Here is a 23,993-nt window from a genome sequence, read left to right as displayed (position 1 = left end):
GCTTTATATCGTTCCACAGATCCATCAGGTTGGAATTTAATAGTGTATACAAATTTGCAGCCAATAGGTTTAATTCCGGTAGGACAAGAAACAATATCTCATGTGTGATTATCCTGAAGAGCCTGAAGTTCCTCTTTCATGGCCTGTTGCCAACAGTCTTGGGTAGAAGCCTGAGCATAAGTCTTAGGCACAAAAGTACTATCAATAGTAGTTGCTGAGTATCCATACCTGTTTGGAGCACGTGAAACTTGAGTTGATCGTCTTTTAGTTGCGGGGAATGATCAGATGTTGGTTCCGTGTCCGGAAGGCGCAAAGTGGATGGTGGATGACGTCTCTGATATACAATTCCTGGCTTAAAAAGTTCAAAGATATAAGATGGACTATCATCATCAAATGTGGGAAGCTGGATAGGAGTGGATTCTATAGAGGGACAAGAAGGAAAAAAATTCTGATTTTCAAAGAAAATCACATTTCGAGAGATACGAATTTTATGAGCATTTGCATCATAACACACAAACCCTTTATGAGAATTACTGTATCCTAGAAAAGCACAACGAGCAGCTTGGGCTGAAAGTTTATTACGTTCAGTAAATGGTAAGTGAACAAAACAAACACACCCAAAAACATGGAGAGAATCATACTTAGGAATAACACCAAATAAAATAGAGTATGAAGATGCAAAGTTTAGAACTTGAGAAGGCAAACGATTAATTAGATGAACGGCTGTTGACAAAGCTTCTACCACAAATCGAGTAGGTACCGAAGAATCAATTAATAAGGTGCGAACAACATCTAAAAGATGACGATTCTTACGCTCAGCAACTCCATTTTATTGAGGAGTGTAAGGACAAGATCTTTGAGAGAGAATCCCTTTGTTTTTTAGATATTCCTGAAATTCTTTAAACACATATTCCCCCCCGGAGTCAGAATGAAGTATTTTAATATGAGCAAAAAATTGATTTTCAACAAATACAAGGAAAGCCTAAAATGTTGAGAATACATCAACCTTAGATCGGAGAAAATATATCCAAGTGAAACGACTAAAATCATCAATAAACGTGACAAAATATTTATACTGAGCATGAGAGATAACAGGGCTTACGCCCCATACATCAGTATGAATAATTTCAAAACATTTAGAAGCACGACTACCATGTGAAGGAAATGATAATGCTTTGCTTTTACCCAATTTGCAAGAACTACAATCCAAAAAGTCTGTTGAAAAAGAATTTTTATTTCCCAAATATCCATGTTTCATAAGATGAGTCAATACATTAGAATTGGGATGTCCCAATTTCTTATGCCAAAAATGAGGATTATTAATGACAGTAGAATAACCACAGGAATTAATACTAGGAATTGAAAATTGTATTGGAAATAAATGTCCCACTTTAGGCCCCTTCGCCATCACCTTCCCCGACACTTGATCCTGCACACAACAACCATGACGATTAAAGTGAATTTCACAGTCATTTTCTACCATTTGACCAACAGAGAGTAAACTTGTGGATAATTTTGGTGACACAAAAATATTTTTGAAATAAGACCCCAAATTTCCAATCGACAAAATCGGCAAATTATCACCATTTGCTACCTGTATATGTTGATTACCCATGTATTTTCGCACATTACACAACCCATTTTCACTGCTGGTCATGTGATTCAACGTTGCCGAATCCATTAACCATTGTTTATTATGTGTCGAATCCAAGGGAAAGTTCAGTTTATTTTTCTTACCAGAAATCCCGAGTGCAGAGAAGGCAGATACTATCATTTGCTGCACCATCTCGGGAGTGAGAGTGCTCGACAAAGAGCTCACCGACGATGAAGATTCTGGTGTTGACGGTGAGGACACGGCTGCAGCAGCCATAGAAGCAGCTCCCAATTTCGATTGTACAGTAAACCCTTGCCGATTCTGTGGTCACAGACGACATTCCTTGATTACATGCCCCTCTTTCTTACAATAATTACAGAATTTCTTGCTGCAATTTCTGGTAATGTGCCCTAATTCTTTGCAATTAAAACACTGCACACTCACACCCCTTTGTCGTCCCCTTTCTTGAGCCATGTAAGCCACATTCATCTATGTGACAGTGTCCTGAGTCAACTCGTGTTGAGTGGCGAGTCGTTGTTCTTCCCGTAACAGTTCCTCCAAACATTCATCCAAAGTGGGCACTGGACTTCGGTTGATCAAGCTAGCTCTCACGGCCTCAAATTCTGGCCAGAGCTTCATCAAGAACTGGTCCCTCTGGCTCTCGGCATAAACAAGGTATAGTGCTTCTAAACTCTCCTTTGGTATTTTAGAGTAAATTATGCCAGTATATTCACTCCATAGGTTTAGAAATCCAGCATAGAATTGTTCAATTGAGAGATTACCTTGTTTGTAATTGGCAATACCCATTTCGACTTGAAATTTTTGAGCTGAATTGTTCTGGGAATAGATGCGTCTGAAGTAGTCCCAAATCTCCTTCCCTGTGCCAAACGATTGAAGATTGTTGATCATATGGGGTTCAACAGACCCCAGTATCCAAGAGACAATTTTTGCATCCTTGGTAGTCCATATACTTAGCTCCTATGGATCGATTGGTGCTGGTGAAGATCCATCGAGATGCCCCCATAATTCCTTCCCTTTAACAAACATACGAAACTGAAACTCTCAACTGGCATAGTTTTTGCCATTGAATCGAGTAAGAAAAGCCTCTTCAGACATCCTAGGAACCAAAAACAAATCACCAAATACTGACGAATTCAGTCTGTAGACTGAAGAGAAGAACAAAGCTCTAGAAAATAATTGGCTCTGATACCATGTCATAAATATCAGATTTCAATGTAAAATTGTTCTCTGTTTGATTGATTTCTCCCAGAAGAATTTAGTCCTCTAAATACATGTAATAATCCCTAATTTACTGTCTCTAATCCCTAATTTGTAGTCTATAATAAATACAATAAATACAAGATATTCTGTTACAATTTGATTGCCATATATTGTTGATATTCTTGCCATAATATACACTGACACCTCTTATTGCAGCAGTTCTTCTTCTCGTACTCACTGTTATACAACCAGTGTGTTCTGTTATTCAACTGTACGTAGCTTCTACCATTTCAAATGTTTCCCATAGACTTCTGATTGCTGTGTACTCCTCCCTTGCTAATCAATGTTAAGCTTCTAATTATCAGTTAGCCTGTTCATTGTAATGATTACTGTTTCGAATAATGAATTTCTGTAAGGTTAACACTATGTGTTACAATGCTATTTCTGAAGAAATGATTTGATTTTTATGTACAAAGGTGCAAGAGTACCTATTATTAGATACCAGCAGCACAAACGGAATGCATGACCGTACTCAAATTTTGCTTAGATTGTTTTACAGAAGCCTATTAAGGCTTAAGATTAAGGCCCGAATCTATTCCAATGGGCAAGATCTGACAACCATGCTTAAAACTAAGTTATTTCAATACTGAAAAGTCACTTCTATGCCATTCATTACATGATCCTTTTCAGACTAATTGATAGCATGTTGATTGATACAAACCATTTTCCAGAGAAAACAAGACGTGGAAGAAACTAGCACAGATCATTTAATGAAGTACATTATAGCAATCTCACAGGAAACGCAAACAGAACACACTTTAATTTGTAGGACACGATCGAAAGGGTAGAACCTATTTCACTTGAATGACAGAACACACTGCTTGTATGACAGTGAGTATTAGAAGAACCCCAGCTGCAACAACAGAGATGGAAACCCATGGATTATGGAAATAATTATGTTTCAAGGCCGCAATCCATTTGTGCCTCCGCTTTCTGCAGTACTTGTTCAGATCTTCAACGACATCCGTATAGTAAAAATTGTCAAGGGAGACCTTATTTCCTCTGTCAAGATCATGGAGAACACTCATAACTGCATCATTATCACTGAGCCAATTATGTATAATTCCTTTCTTAGCAAGTATTTCTACATCATTGGAACCACGAACAAGGTCTTTGATGGTAGCTATATAGTCACTTACGTATCCAACTCTGCTATGGCATTGCTCAAAGGCGTGGAGGTTTCTAAATAACTTCTCTGTATCATCCTCTAAAAATAGTGGTGGTATTTCCAGTATCCCTTTATGATAATCAAAGTTCATGTCAAATATTTTTTCCTTGGACCCCAACTTAAACTTGACTCCAGAATGATGGAGCTCCATTGCACTCGGTGTGGTTCGAGTTTCAAGAGGCTGAGGCTGTGGCTTTGTCCGCTCTGCTGGCCGCTGACACTTTCTTAGAAAGTCAACAAAATGCTCTACTTCAGAGGATTTGATTTGCTTCAAAATGTCCTTTGGCACCCATGAATCCCCAAATGTGCTTGATAAGAAATCACGAGTAAGCTCAATCATGGAACATCCGCCCTGTCTTTTGGAAAGCTTAACCAAGTCGTCAAGAATGAAGAACGGAATCTGATTTTCAAGCAAGCACGTGTCCATCTTTATGTCTTCTATCATCCACGATTTATCGAATATACGGTCGTTGTTTATTCGGAAGCAAGGGCCAAGCTGTTTCAGGAAGACCATAATGATGAAGGAGCTATCTAGCAACATCATTTTCACAAAGTCCTCTGTACTAATATTTTCAAAATTATCTGCATAACAGTTGCGCAAACTTGTCTCCTTCTCTGCAACAGCTGCAATACATTCCTTGACACTTAACTCACTCAGATTAAGAAACTCTTGCAGGTATATTTTTTTATGCGCTTCCATTTCTTTCAGCTCTTCTTTTCCATGGTGAATGGGCCCAATGGAGACTAGTTGAGGCTTGTAGGCATATTCCTTCGAGTCGCGTAGTCTTTTAGGAACTCTGTAGATGGAACACGTATTAGAGAAGGCATGCAAGGTTTTCAACTCCTCTTGCACAGACGCTGTTAATTTGTCAATGTCAAGCGAAACATGATCATTCCTTTTAATCTGCTCAGTTGATGTTCCAACAATCTCCATCCTGTGACGCAAATCTCAATTGATCAGATGTTTGCCGGAATCACAGAGAATCATCAGATCAATCATTGAAATGATCTCTACAGTCAAGATTACCAAATCATTTAATTAATACGGATGCTTAAACAAATTCCAACACAAATGTAAAGAGGAAATGAAAATATCACACAAAATATTGTCAAACATTCACAAAAATATTTGGAAGGAATCAAATCTGAATTATTACAGCATACGTAGCTTCTCTAAACTACAACTTGCATACTTAGATTTGCTTGAAAACATATATAGAGAAAACACTCAGCGGCCTTCTGGCAGAAACAAAAAACTCACTCAGTAGCTCTAGGTTTTTTCACAAACTATGGTCTGAAGTGTTTCTGATCAGAATCTTCTTGAATGTTCTGCTTCTGCATTTCTCCATCAGTTCTTATTCTACACAAAGTCTTCGTCAATGTAGACTTTTGCAGCTAAACGACAAATCAATATTATTATCAAGTGGGGTTGACTACACCTGTTATATATTAAAATAATATCTTTTTTATTTTTAAAAATAATTTCTTAGTTCAGCACATTAAAATAATTTTAAAAAATAAAAAAAATTAAATTTTAAAAAAATATGATTTCAAAAACATTTTTTTAAAAAAAGTTATATGTAGTATTATGATAAATAATATTTTTTTAAAATAATTTTATTAAAAATAATTTTTTTTGTCAATGTAAAGCGAAACATGATTATATTATTCCTCCTCATCTTCTCAGTTGTGGCCTTCTCAGTTGTGGCCCCCCAACAGTCTCCATCCCGTTACGCAAATCTCAATTGATCAGATGTTAGAATAAAAAAAAAAAACGTGGATAGACTTCTCAAATTATATTATTTAGCACATGATTGAGAATAAGATTGCGCATGCTAAAAGAATTATGGGCTGGATCTTTTCAGATACTTTTCGCTCTTAATTGATGTTTTGCATCTGGATTGATGAATTAATTGATGTTTTGCATCTGGATTGATGTTTTGCATCTGGATTGATGAATTAATGAATTAGAATGTTACCTTTATTTTAATCACGTTTAAAAGAAAATCTTAAAAATAATTTTTAATAAAATCCTAGCTATATAAAAGTGAATGAATTAGGCCATGTTTGTTTCCCGGAATTCATTTTCCGGGAAACCACTTTCCAAACTTTCCTGTGTTTGTTTTTCATTAGGAAAGTTGGTCAACGGAAAACACTTTCCGGTCAACGGAAAACACTTTCTGGTCAACGAAAACACTTTTCGGTCAACGGAAAACACTTTCCAGTCAAAGAAAAATTTGGTTTGATTTCTAGGAAAGTGTTTTCCCTTTTGGCTGTGTTTGTTTTCCGGAAAGTGGTTTCCGGGAAACCACTTTCCAAACTTTCTTGTGTTTGTTTGCTATTGGAAAAGTTGGTCAACGGAAAACACTTTCCAGTCAAAGGAAAATTTGGCTTGGTTTTCAGGAAAGTGTTTTCCTGAAAAATTTGGGCGGAAAACACTTTCCGGAAGTTGTGAAAAATTTAGAAATGTCATTATTTGCTAATTATATCAAATTTAATCCTCAAACTTTTGATTGTTATATATAATTTGTTTTGAATATTTATTTTTTAATTTCATCTCTTAAAATTTAATTTTTATATTAATTTTGGTCCTTATTTTTATAATTGCTATTTGCTTTTTTCTTATTATTTTTTTATTGAAATTTTTTATCTATCAAATTTGGTCCTCATTCTTTTGATTTTTACTTATTTTATTTGAAATAATTTATAAAATGTTTATTATTATTATTTTAATTTCTTCACCTTTCATTTTTTTTAATTTTTTAGATTTGATCTCTATTATTTTGATTATTATTTATTTTATTTGAGATAATTTATGAAATTATATTTTTTTTCAATTTCATTCTCATTCAACTTTTTAATTTGTAAGATTTGTTCCTCATTATTTTAATAAACTTGAAAAAATAAAACATTAATAAGTTATTTTCCAGCTCATTTTCCATAACATAACCAAACACTGGAAAGTGTTTTCCAACTTATTTTCCATTACACTACCAAACATCGGAAAATACTTTCCCGAAATTCACTTTCCAGGAATTCACTTTCCCCGGAATTCACTTTCCAAAAGAAAACTACTTTCCTGCAAACAAACGGGGCCTTAATTTCTAAAAGTCTTCGTCAACTTTTAGAGTCTTCCAGCTGGACCACAAACAATAAGTGGGGGTTGTTCCAGCTGTTGTCTGAATTATTACATAGCTCTAATTTCCAATTCACCATCACTTCTTCTTCGGTAGTGATGTTATTTTTTAAATAATTTTTTGTATTAAAATACATATTAATATTTTTTTTTATTTTTAAAAAATTATTTTTAAAATTAATACATCAAAATAATATAAAAATACTAAAAATATATTAATTTAAAATAAATAAAATAAAATAAAAAATTAATTTTTTTCAAAAATATTTTTCAAAAACATAAATTAAGTCTTCGTCAATTTAGAGCCAGACCCCAAATCAACATTAACTAGATACATGACCCGCGCGATGCCGGGGGTCATTTTTTTGTATAAAAAATATTAAAAATATAAAAAAATAAAAATTTTGGGTTGTTCTGCAAAGCTATACCCAAGAATCTTAGGTGTGGCTGCGATACCTGACCTAAGAGTAATATTTATAATAAAATTAAACTTGCATGACCCAAGTTCAAGTGAGCCTGGCTACACCACCGGACCCAAGAATATTGGATGTGGGTTTGGCTATAAGGTCGTGTCATAAAAGTATGATAATTAAATAGATTAATTAAAAAACAGGAAGGAAAAAACCTAATGAAGAAAAAGGAAAAAAAATGAATTAATTGGGTTAACCCTTTAAACCAGGTTATCCCGAAAAACCTGGGATTCCCGTCATGAAAGTTTGATAACTAAATAGAAAAAAAATGACGGGTTAACCCATCAAATCAAGTTAACTCGTCAAGCTCATGATACATGTCATGAAAGTATGAAAGTCTGATAATTAAATAGAAAGAAAATTAACTTTAACAAACAAAACTACATGGAAAAAATAACTCGTCAAATCTGAGATTCGTATAATGAAAATCTGATAACTAAATTAAAAAAATTTTAACACTAACAAACTAAATCAAACAAAAAAAAATTCATTAAATAAAATTAAAAGGAAAAAAAAAGCTAATATTGTAGTAATCCATAGTGTTTTTTTTTGTTTTTTGAAAAAAGTTACAAAGCTAAGTTCTCAACCAACTCAATATATAAAAAAAAACCGGCAAAGACTATTTGGAAAAAAGAGAGTCAATTTTGTGTAAAATAAATGAAAAAAAAACATGTAAAAAAAAAACAGAAAAAAAACACGTGGGGAAAGCTACAGTGTTTTAAAGAAAAAAACAAAAAAAAACTAAATTTTCAACCAGCTTAATAGTAAAAAAATAAAATCAACAAAAATAATTCTGAAAAAAACAAAATAAAAAAAAAAGAAAATATGTAGAAAATGACAATTTTGGAAAAAAAAGAAAAAGAAAAAGAATTAAAAAAACATCGGGGGAAAGCCAACGCTAGATTATCAGCTAGCTCAATATTGAAAAAATAAATTCAAAAAAAATAATTTTTTTAAAAAATATATGGTGAAACATGTAGCAAAACAAAAATTATGTTTATGGAAGACACTGAAACAGGCAGAACACAATGTAAGAAAAGTTTCAGAATTACAGAAGCAAAAGAAAGCTTCACAGAACTTGATTTCCTCCAAATTGTCGTGTGGCACCCATGAAGGCCATCTCTGTGTTAAGAATACAAAGGTAAGCTCCTTCAAGGAAATAGGGCACCATATTTTGGATAGCTTAATCAAGTCTTCTAGAATGAAGAATGGAAGCTGATTTTCAAGCAAGCACATGTCCCTGGATACATCATTGATCATCCAAGGTTTACCGAATATACGGTCATTTCTGCATCCAATAGATCCGAAGCCAATATTTCCGAAGCAGCTCCTCAGTAAGACCATAATGACGAAGGAGCAATCGAGAAGCATCATTTTCACAAATTTTTCACTGCTAAGCTTTTCAAAGGTTTCTGCATAACAGTTTCGCAATCTAGTTTCCTTCTCTGTAATAAATGCAATAAAATCCTCAAGGCTTACCTCGCTGAATTTAAGAAAATCTTGAAGGTACATTTTCTTATGCTCTTCCATTTCTTGTAGCTCTTTTTTCCATGATGAAGTGGGCCGATGGAGACTACTTGAGGTGTATAAGCTCTTGTATTTAACTTGAGTAGCCTTTTAGGAACCCTGTAGATTGAACACTCATCCGAGAAAGGACGCAATTTATTGAACTCCTCTTGCATGGACGTTGCTAACTTGTTAGTGTTAACCGAACCATGATCTCCCTTGTTCATCAGCTGATCAGTTGATGTTCCACCAATCTCCGTCCTGTGTCTCATTGAGTGATCTCTCATGTCAAAATTACCAAATCACTTAATTAATACGGATGCGTAAACAAATTCCAACACAAATGTAAAAAGGAAATGAAAATATCACACAAAATACTGTCAGACAATCACAAAAATATTTGGAAGGAATCGAATCTGAATTATTTCAACATACATAGCTTCTCTAAATTACAACTTGCATACTTAGATTTGCTTCAAAACATAAATATATGCGCGCGCGCGTGTTTAATCTTTTACACTGACTATGCTTGATGGAGAGTTTAAGAATGTTATATGATATTTCTGCGATGGACATGAATTCTTTATTAGTAAAATACTAAAAAAATGATACTTTTACTCTGCAGCACCCACAAATTACTATTCATTTTAATAATATATTTTTTTAATTTTTAATATTTATTTTATTAAAAATTAAGTTTCGTGATTTATTTCATTTTACTTTCTATGACCCATAAGGCAGAGCCAGGACATTAGGTTTATGGGGGAAAATTAAAAAAAAAAAACTTTTAGAGGAGCTAAATGTTAAAATTTATTAATTTAAAGGCTAAAATTTATGATTTTTCACGGGGGGAGACATTAGGGAAGAATTTGTAGGGGCTGCCACCCTTTACCTCTATCCTTGATGACCCAAGTCATGGATTTAATGATTTAACCTGTTTTTTTTTTAATTGTAATTTTATTTTTTAATATTTAGTTTGTTAAGGATTAACCTTCGTAATTTTATTTAGATTTACTTTCTATGAGGTTATTAGAGCCTCATGACCCAAGTCATGGGTTTGGCGGGTTAATTCAGTTGATTTAGGTTGTTTCCTCTTTCTAATTGACTTTTTATAATTTCATCCTTCAATATTTTATTTATTAGGAATTAGTCTTTCTATTTTTTTTATTTGTTTTCTATGAGGTTATCCTAGTCTCGTGATTCAAGTCGCGGGTTTGATTGGTAATCCAAGTTGAATTGTGTCATTTTTTAAATTGATTTATTTTTTAAATTTCAACATTGGATTGATTGAAAATTAGATCTCATAATTTGTTTTAATTTTTTCTATAAAGTTATCCTAATCTCGTGACTTGAGTTTTTAGTTTGGTAAGTAAACTCGGGTTAACTTAGAACTTTTTTTAGATCTTTTTTTAATTGGATATTTTTTTGAATTTCATCCTTAAACATTGAGTTAATTGATGATTTGGTTTCATAGTTTGTTTCGATTTTTTTTTTATGGAGTTATCATGGTCTCATGACCAGAGTTGTAGATTTGACAAGTTAGATACATGTCAATCCAATATATTGTTATTTCAATTTTTTTTTGAAAAAAATATTGTCTTGATTTTTTATAGTGAAACTATACTTTTACTGATCATTCAGGTTATTTTTGAACTCATCAACTCCATCGAGTCAGCTCTTATATTTAATTTTTTCTGTTAAAAAAAAAACCTTTAGCAACCTCTAAACATTTATACTTTTATGTTCAAAATAAATTATCCGACTAGTAATAAAGCACGAGCAAATGATCTTCTCTCCAACAAACAAGAAATCTTTATGTCCATCTTTTATTACTTTTTTGTTCTAATATGTTGCATCTTTTATTCGATACGAGGGATAAAATTAAGAAGGATAAGGACTCTCAAATACTCTCATTTATAATTTTCAATCCTCTTAACTTGATGAATTACCTCTCATCTTTCCTTTTCATTGTAATTCTCAAGATGCATTAACTGACTCTCATATTTTCCTTCTTTTATTATTCACGTAACTAGATGGAAGAGTTATCTTTTTGGACATGGACACGTTTATCTTGTACAAGCACACTAATTAACCAGTCCATTGGTTGTTTGGGGCTGGACCATCAGCCCAGCCCACGTAGCTGGGTTGAGTCCAGCCTTGTAGAAAGAAGTTGGTATAGGTTTGGGGTCAGTCCCAACCCAGTTTCATTTTGGGCCAAACCCAATAATGTTATATATTGTATATTTAAAAAAAAATCCCATAAATCCTTTAAAAAAAATTTGTGATTTTTGGCATGTATTTTTTTATATCATTTTAATTAATATTGATTTGTATTTTTATATTGTAATGATACAAATCTGGTATTAAAATATTCGAGTTATCTCTAAAATGTTGTAAAAAGTTATATATATTGTTTTAAAAAAAAAATCATATTGTATTTTCATACAACAAAAATTTAAAAATATATGTTAGCATGTATTTTCAAATATAGGTTTTAACATCATATGTTCCATGGGGGCTGTGCTTCCTTTCCTCCAGCGTGTGTGCCTTGTCATCAGCTCAAAAATTCTTATCAGCAATAGCCAACCTGCAAATGTTGTTATCTCCTGCCAAGTCAAAAGCCAGGTCAGTGGACACTTCATAATCTGAGTCACTGTCAGCATCTTCTCCCTGAAGTAATGTGGTTTGAAATTCTGCCATGGAGTATGAAATTCCTTTTGCCTCTGGATATCTCAAGGGTCAATCTAATCCAGCTGTATGTGTACTAACTTGGAGTTTAGCATGAAATCTATGGAATGGTGGATCTCGGCAAGTGAGTATTTATAAGGTATCAAAGAAGCATCTCAATCCAAAAGTTTAAGTTGTTAGATGAGGTTTCAGGATATAATTTATATTATTCTCTGACACTCCCCCTAAAGTAAAAGCTCAAAACTTGCACAAACTCATATTATTTTATATTTAATTTTTATCAAATAAAAGAGATGGTGAGATTCGAACTCATGACCATTTGGTCATTAATGCTCTGATATTATGTCAAAAAATTATTTCAATCCAAAAGTTTAAGCTATTAGGTGAAGTTTCAAGATATAATTTATATTATTTTCTAACCTAACGATTTCCACGCTATGAAGTTCAGAGATTTTTAGGTTGGTCTTGTCAAAACCTATCACCCGTCCATGGTTCATGAGGAGATTTGAGATACTCTCAGGCTCCAGCCAGAGATAGGCAAATGAGAGATGGAGATCCATGCTAGACGGCTCTCTGTCACATCTTCTTCCGTCCACGGGCGAACTTCATCAAGGAAGATCTTCCAGCATTCCATACCTTTCTGCATGGCTTGTTGCATAGATTTCTCACCATCAAAGCTTACGCTTGCCTGGGAACCCCCCAAGAAACGGACAGCAGAGAAGCCGATGCCTAGCTGAATTAATCCATGTCTGATTTGTGCATAATCTACTCCTTGAGATATCTTGCCTATAAGACTTTTTCTTAACCATAGAATTTCCTCATCTGTAGTGTTGAAAGAGATGAAGTTATGAGGACGTGGTGTGGCATTATCAGACGCTTGATGCACTTGATTCCCTGATCTTACTGCCTCAAGATAGCTTCGGTTGTCTCTTACACGGATGGGGGCCTTGGCTTTGTTGTTGTGCTTGGATATTTGTTTCCCTGTTCCCACTGGTTTCTGTTTCATCACTTCATCTTTTCTTCTGTGCTTAGCCACATCAACTCTCAGTTTGTAGAAATCAAACCATATGTCATTTAAACATTCTAGCAGAGTTTTGTCTGACAGATTCGAGAGGATGGTAACAAAGCCAAAATGCTTTCCTGCTTGATTTGTTTTCCAGGAAACAAACAACTTAATAACTTTGCCCTGTTTTCTGAAACGGTCTTTGAGCTTATGGTAATCGACCCAACTTGGGAAGTTTTCAAAGTAACATAGTAGGTGAAAACCAGGGTAGTTTGTTAAAGTCTGAGTGTTTAAGGTGATGGATGGTAGCTGAGGCTGGGGGTGATATGGCTTATATGGAAGATCAGGTTGTTTTCTGTGTTTGTGTGAAGGAATTGTGTTTGTCTGGAACGTTGGCTGGGTTTTTTGAAAGAGAGCTTGTCCCCCCATTTTTGGCTGTGTTTCGAATCTAAGGCGTCTGTTAAAGGATCAAAAGTAAAATCATAATGTTGAAGCCTTTGGTTACCTTCTCAGTAACTCATCTAACCCCTACCAGGTCTTGATGAACCCTTTGGTTACATTCAAATGTCAAATCATAATGTTGGGTGGTTCTTCTCCATCTGGCGCCCTTGTAGATCCTGTTGTTGCCATGATATCTATGGCGTCTGTTAATGGATCAACTGAAACGTTCGGAATAATATGCTCCTATTGTAAGAAAAGTTGACGTAAGGAGGATAATTGCTTAAAAAAATAGCTTTCCTGACTAGTACTTGGACCGCCGGAAGCAACTTAAGGCTGCTCGGAATCCAAGTCCTGCTGCCACAAATCAGTCCGCCAATCTGTCCAGCATGTATGCGCAAATGTGGGAGAAATTTCCCCAACATTCTAAAGTATTCTAGTATAATATATCATGTGAACCCATTGTTCACAAGATATAAGATAGTTAAGACCATAGATAACCAAGTTCGAAAGAGATTCTTATAAATATTAAAATCAAATTCTAAATAGAGACTTGGTTGTCAATCAATTGAGCAGCAGAGGCAAACTCCGTCTTTGCATGCAAGTTGGTCAGCTCCTTTGATAATCCACTTAAGGCCTTCTTTTCTTGATCAATCTGTTGCCTGACAGCATCAAACTAAGTTGCTTAAGCTTTAGTTGGGAAGACTCTTTAGACTCTATGAGCTCTGGAAGGTTGCGATTCATGTCAGACAGGTTAGGAACATCAACAAAAACAAAGAACATATCTTGAAGGCACATTAGGTGTGTCTTAATCTGTCATGACCCGAATCCCGGGTCCATGACCGGCAACGCAGGAGCGGTGCCGGAAGGACACCCCACCCACGCTAAGCCTCAAAACAGACATATTAAAAAAATAATTTATTCAAAAATACGCAGCATTTCATAATCTTCAGAAATATTATATTATTAAAAACTGATGAAACCAAAAGATAGTTTAAAACTCCTCATCAGTAATTAAAACAAAAACAATAGTCCATAATACTCATTACATTGTCAAAAATCCAAACTTAGTTAAAACAAGGTAATAGTGGAGCGCCTAAGACATCGAATCAAACAGCCTTGAAAGATAAGCAAGGCATACCGACCCAAAACTGAAGAAGCAGGAACACTCAACAAGGTTCACCTGCTATCAGAAACTAAGAACCTGAAATAATATTAAAAATGAGGGGTGAGTTCAACCAACTCAGTGAGGGAATAATATTTAATATACATTTCAGATATTAATAGTTGCAAGATGATTTATCTTGATATACATATACATATACATATACATATACATATACATACTAAACATATTATCATAACGTAGTGGAAATTTATCCTCATATACATATACATATACATATACATATACATACTAAACATATTATTATAAAGTTGTGGAATACATGTCAGAGATCAGATGACACCCGAAGGTGACCAGACCAGATGACACCCGAAGGTGACCAGATGACACCCGAAGGTGACCACTATGGGATGATCAGTCACCACAGGCTGATGCCTCTCTCACCAGCTAGGTATACAGAATACTATGTGCACATAGGCTAACTACTCTCCGTTAGCATGGAGTTACTGACAAGTCCGATATCAAGGCATAATAGATATTTACAGAATCATCAGAAAAACGTATATCATATCAAATAGAATCTAGTTCGACAGATTGCGAAGTCCGATATCAAGGCATAATATATATTTATAGAATCATCAGAGAAATGTATATCATATCAAATAGAATCTAGTTCGACAGATTGCGAATGCAAATTCAAGAATAAATGAGTACTCGGAAAATAAGCAACATAGATAAATATTCAAGAAATTAACTAGTTGTACTCATTGTATAATCAACATACATATTTACTTATCATATATGCATATTAAAGATTATCCCACTCACCCGGAAAATATAGAACTAAAAGGAATGTTAGATGAAAGACCCGAAAAACCTATTGAGGATCGTTAGGAAAACCTACAATAAATATATGAAATATACTCAAAAGCAACTCAAAGCAACACAAATAAAAGATTCCAATGCATAAATGAAAACCAGGTTTAGTCTCCTAGGTTTAGGGACTAAAACAACAATTATCCAAAACAGGGATCAAAACGTAATTTTACCAAAACTGGACCAAACTGTAAATACATAACCATACTGAAATTTATCCATAATTCATCCTTATCTTTGTCCAGAATCTCGAATTATTCCCCAAGAGCCAAACTGTGATTTTATCAAAATTTTAGGGGTCAAATCGTAATTTGTCAAATTGGAGGACCTAACTGAAAATATCATATATTCCTAATTATACTGGAATTTTGCCCTTAAATCATCCTCAGTTCTGTTCATAACCTCAATTTATGCCCCAGGGACCAATCTGTAATGTTCCCAAAGTTTGGGGACTAAACTGTAATTTTCATAATTTGAGGGACCAAACTGAAAATATTCCAAATCAATTATCAAACTGAGATTAATCATCCTTAATCTCATAATAACACTGTCCAGAACTCAAAATACATTTAGGGGTCAAATTATAATTTTCCCAAGGTTTAGGGACTAAACTGTAATTTTCACAAATTGAGGGACCAAATTGGATTTTCATCATCTTCAACCTCAAACCCAGAATTTTACAGATTACCTACTGTCATCTCCTGATTTCTAACACAATTTCACCATTCAAACAAAATCATAACTCAAAATCATCATCTTTACCTCCAATCTCTCACAATCAACTAATTAACCAATTACCCACAACAATCAACCCATAACATTCCAATTAATTCATCAATCAAACTCAAAACACAATATTCAAAACCCTAACATTTATCAAGACAGAACTTAAAGCTTAAAGAACACTCATTTATACATAATCTTACCTTTAAACTTATTTCCTCCAATTCGCTTCTCCTTTCCTTATCTTTCCCTCTTTTCTCTTCTTCTTCCTCCCCTTTTCTTCTCTTCTCCCGTCAGTTTTCACTCTTAAAACACAGCTCTCTTCTTCTATTTTCTTTTCTATTTATATTTATCAACTCTTTATTCAATTACTACAATACCCCTTATTCATTTATACTCATTTTTTGCCTTCAAGGGCTTTATGGCCTTTTACCTACTCATCTTATTTCAAAACATCACATAATCACTGCTAATACAGACAGGTTAGGTGCTTCACCAACTTTAGAATTATTTATTACAACTGTCATAACCTAATTCTGGGTTATTCTTTCAAATTTTTTTTTCAAAATAAAAATAAAAAAATTAAATAAAAGCTAGCAATATGGAGAAAGTAGATCAAGGACTACAAAAATAGAAAAAAAATTAAGCTGTAATTTTTGGCGGAAATTCAAGGCCTAATTGTACCCTATTATGCCCGAAAATGGAGAAAAATACAAATTCAAAGTCAAAATTAAATGATTATTGGATGAATTTGCATAAAAATTAAGTCCAAGGACATAATTAAATTTTTAATAGGCCAATTTGATTTAATCATGGGCCAAATTGAATTTTAATTATGTTTAAGAATTAATTTGGGTCTAATTAAAGGATTTAATTAAGTGCAAGGACTTAATTATACTTTAAATGGGTCAAATTAATTTTATTTGGGGTTTAATTGGTGAAAAATTAAGTTTGGGAGCCTAATTTGGGCTTAATTGAGAAGATTGAAATTTCAAGAGACCAAATTTAATTTTTTCCAAGTTAATTGATGGAAATCAGGGGCCAAATTGCAAGAAAATTGAAAGTTTAGGGTCAATTAAGGGCTAAATTGAAGAAATTTGCAGCCAAGGACCAATCTGCAAAAGGCACCAAACGATAGGGGCTTAATTGACAAAAACCGGGGGTGAAATTGAAGAAATCAAAAGTTTAATGGTCAATTAGAGGTTAAATTGACAAAATCTGAGACCAAGGACCAAATTGCAAAAGGTGCATAAATACGGGGCTGCAATTGAAATTCATCAGGGGCTTAATTGCATTAAGTTAAAAGTTTAGGGTCAATTAGGAGTTCAATTGAAAACAATGTACAGATGGAGGACTACATTGAAATTCATTAAAAATCCCTAATTTAATCGAAAATGGTGCCATTTTGAGTATAAAAAAAAAAAACAGAGATCGTCTGGTCACTATTCATTATCTTCTTCTTCTACACGGTTAAAGCTGGTCCGATTACCTATTTTTAGGTGCATTTAATGCACATAACATCCACCAAATTTAACCAAACTTGCACAAAAATGATCCTCTGCAGTTCCTCTACAGCTCCATGTGAATAGTTCAGTCTGAATGACAGCCCATCGGTGCCGGCCTAAACAGGCAAACTCAGTCAGCCTTTTCTGCAGAATTGACAACTCAGGATGCCTACTGTGAGCCAACGGTTGGGATCCTTCCCAACCGAATCAAGGGCTGAAAGTTTTTCCTTATGTAGATGAGATTGTCGTCTTCCACCGCCTATAAATATAGGTGGATTTGATGGCCTGAGAGAGGAGAAAATCGGGTCCAAAAATAATAAAAAACCAGCCTCCCCCCTGTTCCCATTTTCCTTCTTTCCCCGTCAGCCTTCTGCAGCTCTTTCCACCTCTGCCAGAGCTGCCTTCTCCGGCAAGAATAGCAACAAACCCAGTCTATACACCATCACGAACACGGGCTCCACCATAGGAAGCCAACCGGCCAGTAAGCAACCATCGTGACTATCTCCCTCTTCTCCTTCCAGCATTTCTCTCTCCTCTGCAACTTTTTTCTTCTTCCTCCCACAGCCGACTCTGGCCACCGTCACCTCATCCGACGCCTCTTGAGCCACCGGCCGAACCACCTCATCACGACCGAGACCCCCATGCCAGGCAACTTCCTCCTCTCTGCTTCGCCCCTTTCCTCCTCGTCGTGGTTGTTGCATGAAGAATTCATTTCTGCATGCAACAGCTAATTAATTAGCCCATGTTTTGGGATGAGCCAGTTATGGCCCACCCAAGTGGCAAGGCTCGGCCCTTATTTTTTAAAAATCAAATTCCAAAAAAATTTCAAAAAAATCATTTCAAAATTTTTGATTTTCTCAAATATTTTTCTATCAATTTTGCATAATATTAGGTTGTATATTTACACTGTAAAATACAAATCTGGTATTAAAATACCTGGTTTTCTCCTAAATATTTCAAAAAAAAATTCAAAACATTTTTTAAAAAATCTCAAAAACATTTAAATTAATTTTCCCTTTAAAAAAAATTATTTTCATGCATACGACCAAATCCTAAATTTTTTCCAAGCATATTTTCATAAACAAAAAACAAATTTGCATCCTTTTTCATTTTTTTTAATCCCCAAATGGATATCGTAACCAGTTTATGATTATCCATTAAGATTTGGCCAACATGTCAAAAATCTTTTTGCAATCTTTTTTTCTAGGGTTAGATGTAGACTTTAATATTTGTGTGGTGTAAAATTACACGATAAAGTACACCCTCAGGTATTAAAGATACAAGGTGTAAATAAATACGATATTAAAATTCAGACTTTAGAGCGGTTAAGATTTAACCCAATAAGGTATAGATTTTCTCATAAAGAGAGATCTGCCTTGAGCCTTAGAAAAGAACAACGAATAGAAACCCGACTTAGAAAAAACAATCAAACAACAATGCAGCTTACCTTAGGGAGGGTGCACTAGGGGTGATGCGTCTTCCCCTTGCACAACCAGTCCCTTACTCAGACTCTCGCTTACCATAGGTTCCTAGTGACCATAATACTAGGTGGCGACTCCTAAACATTAATCATAATTTCATGATTAAATCCAAAACTATTTCAAACACACAACACCTCACACAGGAGGCACTACAAAAGCCTCCACCATCACCGAACGATGTCGCGTCAGCTCGCTCCCCCCGCGACAACAACAGTAAAAACACTTGGTTTTTGCCATGAGTTAAGGTCAGGAGATCCAGAAAATGAGTTACTGAGAATTCTTCCTCTGCACATGCCAAGACAGACCATAATACACACACACACACACACACACACACACACACACACACACACACCATGTCTAGCTGGTTCATCATCTTTCTTCAAATTCGGGGTATTATAGAATGTACTTATATAGAAAATATTATAGTCATACTCTTGGGTGGTACCCTCCACCATTACTATTGTATATTGCCATATACATATATATAGAGAAAGTTGGCTAATTAATAGGTTAAGCCTCCTAATTATTCTCAACTTGGTATCAGAGCTTTCTGTCGTTAGAACTCTTCTCTCCATCTCCCCTTTGCAGCCGACCTTCTCTCCTCTCCTATATGGACTCTACAATCGTTGTAGCCGATTTCTCCCTCACCACCGGTGGTGAGGCCCCACCGGCCAGCCATCTACAAACAGCTGCCGGTGGTGTTCTTCCTCCACAGCAGCAACCTTCCCTTTCAGAACAAGTCAATGACTCCTTCTCGCAAGTTTCTGTCGTTCCTCTGCACATTATGGGAAGACTAACTCCGGCTATTATTGCTCTCTCAAACACCCACCAAGTTGTTTCGTTGAAACTTACAAACATAAATTATCTCTATTAGTGAATGCAGATGAAGCCCTATCTCCTTGGTCAAGGTGTTTTTCACTTCGTTGATGGCTCGGTGCCGTGTCCTCCATCTTATGTTTCAAACATTACAATTGCAAAAGAGAATGAATTAATGGGAGTCATGGTAAGGCTGTAGAAGTCACCATAAGAAAGCAGCTTACTAGTGTCCAAAGCATAGAGGAGTAAGGAGCAATAAAGTTTAAAGGATAAAGAATTAATCTTTAATAATAGCATAACTTGATTAATTTTAAAGTTTTTCAACAATTAAGTACTCTTTTTTTTTTAATCCTATACATTAGTATACATGCCAAGATTATGATTTGATCATTTGTAAGTTTATATATTTGTTTAATAAATATATTAGTCTTTTTCATTATGATTTCAAACTATCATATTCTTATTGTATCACGTGTTTAAAAATAAAAGCTTGTTAATGTGTTAGCAACCAAACATCCAACATTTACGAAATCCAAAACACAAGAGAACTTACAAAACAAACAGGTTGGGGTAAAATGTTCATTATGATCAAAGGGTTACTAACCGACCACGCAACAGTTTCCTTAACAGCACAATGTTCATTATGATCAAAGAAAAGTATCGCTAGACCAAAGCAGCTCTCACTGATAACCGCACCTTTGCAAACCACTAGATATCTATAATTCCAAATTAAATGAAACCCAAACTCCATAGCCTTAACATCATTACTTCGAAGAAGCTCTAAAGCAAACTTCTAAAAAGACTCTCCAGACTTCACATGCACTGGTAGCCTGCCTTCCTCTTTCCGTTCTGCATTAATTTTCTTTATCTGATGGTAGAAACAACTGATATCAAACCAATCCCAACAGGGGACCATCCAGTCAAATATACTACATCTTCTAAGGTGATGATTAGAGGACCAAACCTGGTATGAAGACAATTGAAGCTGGAATCCCACAAAGTTAGCAAAGTGTATGCGAGAAGAAATGAAAATATTGCCCCCTTTTTTCCGACCAAGGTTGTATCAATCATGTTCCTGTTCAACTGCGTCTGTTGAATGAAAAAGCCTACACACCATGTGTCATAACCCGAATCCCGAGTTCATGACTAGCAACGCAGTAGCAGTGTCGAAAGGACACCTCACCTACGCTAAGCCTCAAAACGGACATATTAAAAGAACAAGTTATTTTAAAAAAAACACAGCATTTCATAATTTTCAAAAATATTATAATATTCAAAACTAATGAAATCAAATGATAGTTCAAAACTTCTCATCAGTAATCAAAACAAAAACAATAATTCATAATACTCATTACATTGTCAAAATTCCAAACTTAATTAAAACATAGTAATAGTGGAGCGTCTAAGAGATCGAATCAAAACTAATAGGAAAGCCTCACAAAACAAGTAAGGCATTCCGACCAAACTAAAGAAGCAGGAACACTCAACAAAGTACACCTACTAACAGAAACTAAGAACCTGAAATAATATTAAGAATGAGAGGTGAGTTCAACCAACTCAGTGAGAGAACAACATCTAATATACATTTTAGATATTAATAGTTTGCAAGTCGATTTATCTTGATATACATATACATATACATATTATCATAAAGTAGTGGAATACATTTCAGAGATCAGATGACACCCGAAGGTGACCAGATGACACTCGAAGGTAAACACTGTGGGATGATCAGTCGCCACAAGTCAATGCCTCTCTCACCAGCTAGGTATACATAATACTATGTGCACATAGGCTAACTACTCTCTGTTAGCATGGATTTACTAACAAGTCCTATATAAATGCATAATAGATATTTGTATAATCATCAAAGAATGTATATCATATCAAATAGAATTTAGTTCAACAGAATGCGAGTGCAAATTTAAGAATAAACGAGTACTCAAAAAATAGAACAACATATATAAATATTCAAGAGATTAACTAATAATACTCATTATATAATCAACATACATATTTATTTATATTATATGTATATTAAAGATTATTCCACTCACCCAGAAACATATAGATTAAAAGGAATATCAGATGAAAGATCCGAAAAACCTATTGAGGATCTTTAGGAGAATCTACAAAAAATATATGAAATATACTCAAAATAACACAAATAAAAGATTCCAATGCATGAAAGAAAACTAGGTTTAGTCTCCTAAGTTTAGGGACTAAAACGATAATTTTCCAAAACATATAATATAAATAACAAAAATATAATTTTACCAAAACTAGACCAAACTGTAAATGCATAATCATACTGAAATTTCACCCATAACCATCCTCAATTCTATCCAGAACAAACCATGGACCAAACTGTAGTTTTTTAAAAGTTTAGGGACTAAAATGTAAATCCCTGAAATTGAGGGACCAAACTGAAAATATTCTAAATCAATTAGCAAACTAAGATTCCTTATCCTTAACCTCATAAAAACACTATCTAGAACCTCAAAATACATTTAGGGTTCAATTTAAAATTTTTCCAAAGTTTAGGGACTAAACTGAATTTTCATAAATCAATGACCAAAATAAAATTTTGTTATCTTCAACCTCAAGACCATTCTGTCCAGATTTTCCAGTAAGGTTGAAATGAATTTCTTAACTCATAAAAATCAATTTAAACAAATCAACTCATGAATCTTTATTTTTAACAACATACTCAAAATCAATCACTTAACATTAAACCCATAATAATCATGAATTAATCTTAACAAAATAAACTTCAAATCCTTATAGAACCTAATCTCTTCTTTAATCTTTCCATAAACAAACCATAATTGAAAGTAATACGATAGAGAACCACTTACTTGCTACTTCCATCTTTCTTGAACCCAAAACTCAAGATCTAAAAACTAAAATTCTTGGTTTGATGAGGGAGGGTCACGATGGCCATAAGACTTGGAAGAGAGAAAAATAATTCTCTTGCAACTTTTTCTTATATATCTATATTAACTTTAGTTGGGTTTGAGCTGACTTGGACTTGGGGTTTGGGCCAAAAATTTGAATCTTACACTGCGATTAGTCTCCATCGGACCACTTGAGGTGAAGTGGGCCGATGGAGACTACTTGAGGTGTATAAGCTCTTCTATTTAACTTGAGTAGTCTTTTAGGAACCCTGTAGATTGAACACTCATAGGAGAAAGGACGCAATTTATTGAACTCCTCTTGCATGGACGCTAATAACTTGTTAGTGTCAACCGAACCATGATCTCCCTTGTTCATCAGCTGATCAGTTGATGTTCCAGCAATCTCCGTCCTGTGACTCATTGAGTGATCTCTATAGTCAAGATTACCAAATCATTTAATTTGTCAGACAATCACAAAAACATTTGGGAAGGAATCGAATCTGAATTATTACAACATACGTAGCTTCTCAAAATTACAACTTACATACTTAGATTTGCTTCAAAACATATATAGAAAAAACACTCAGCGGCCTGCTGGCAGAAACAAAAAACTCACTCAGTAGCTCTAGGTTCTTTCACAAACTATGATCTGAAGTGTTTCTGATCAGAATCTTCTTGAATTTTCTGTTCCTGCATTTCTCCAGCAGTTCTTATTCTACACAAAGTCTTCGTCAATATAGACTTTTGCAGCTAAACAACAAATCAACATTATCAAGTGGGGATGACTACAGCTGTACTGACTCTCATATTTTTCCTTTTATTATTAACATAACTAGATGGAAACAGAGTAGCCTTCTTGGACTTGGACTCATTCATCTTGTCCAAATATATTTTTGTTAGACTATTTACGTGATTTGAATATAATAAATCAATATCCAATTAATTTAATCAGAACATCCTGTATCATAAATTGTAAGCTTTTTTTTATTATTATTATAAACTTGCAGTAATTTATCTTTATCCAAATACATTTCATTTCTATTGATGTGATTCGAATATAATAAATAAATCAATATCCAATTAATCAGAACCTCCAGCATCATAATGCATAGAATCCATTGGGCGGGATTATGAAACGAAGGCATGTCTGCAAATTAAAACATGCCATGCATCTTCTCAAGTCCTAATATAAACAAATTTTGGTCGTGAAGCAAGCTTCAAGTTGGCTTAAATTAGTGGTAAGTCCGATTCTTGCCTTCAACGAATCTTCGATGGACTGACA

At 34.4% G+C, this 23,993-nt stretch overlaps 1 protein-coding gene and 2 long non-coding RNA genes across 8 annotated transcripts; all 3 read right to left on the bottom strand.

Annotated features, from left to right (window-relative positions):
• Positions 1-3,559: 3,559 nt before the first annotated feature.
• On the bottom strand, positions 3,560-23,412 carry LOC133704259 (UPF0481 protein At3g47200-like). 6 transcript variants are annotated; one of them, XM_062129082.1, is made up of 2 exons: positions 23,328-23,412; positions 3,560-4,978 (listed from the first exon to the last, which is right to left on the bottom strand). In XM_062129082.1, the coding sequence occupies exon 2, from the start codon at positions 4,975-4,977 to the stop codon at positions 3,667-3,669; it is 1,311 nt and encodes a 436-aa protein (XP_061985066.1). In that variant the 5' UTR covers position 4,978; positions 23,328-23,412; the 3' UTR covers positions 3,560-3,666. The 6 variants fall into 6 exon arrangements, with proteins under 6 accessions (XP_061985066.1, XP_061985049.1, XP_061985041.1 ...); XM_062129065.1 differs by lacking the exon at positions 23,328-23,412 and adding an exon at positions 5,305-5,409 and having other exon boundaries at positions 3,560-5,054; XM_062129057.1 differs by lacking the exon at positions 23,328-23,412 and adding an exon at positions 5,305-5,390.
• Positions 14,248-16,459, bottom strand: LOC133682204 (uncharacterized). Its single transcript, XR_009836632.1, has 3 exons — positions 16,213-16,459; positions 15,239-15,310; positions 14,248-14,488 (listed from the first exon to the last, which is right to left on the bottom strand). It is a non-coding gene; the product is annotated as an uncharacterized LOC133682204 (long non-coding RNA).
• On the bottom strand, positions 20,290-23,136 carry LOC133685229 (uncharacterized). Its single transcript, XR_009838693.1, has 2 exons — positions 20,779-23,136; positions 20,290-20,682 (listed from the first exon to the last, which is right to left on the bottom strand). It is a non-coding gene; the product is annotated as an uncharacterized LOC133685229 (long non-coding RNA).
• Positions 23,413-23,993: the final 581 nt, after the last annotated feature.

The sequence above is a fragment of the Populus nigra genome, chromosome 1 (assembly GCF_951802175.1).
Source record: "Populus nigra chromosome 1, ddPopNigr1.1, whole genome shotgun sequence".
NCBI classification, from domain to species: Eukaryota; Viridiplantae; Streptophyta; class Magnoliopsida; order Malpighiales; family Salicaceae; genus Populus; species Populus nigra.
Note: the sequence above shows the minus strand (reverse complement) of the source record. Positions and strands in the feature narration are given on the sequence as shown.

Coding starts and splice junctions, on each gene's coding strand:
- LOC133704259 (XM_062129044.1), bottom strand. CDS start 5,256: ATGTTTTCAAGCAAATCTAA. Junction 4,979..5,236: donor ATGTTTTCAAGCAAATCTAA/GTATGCAAGTTG, acceptor TTTGCGTCACAG/GATGGAGATTGTTGGAACAT.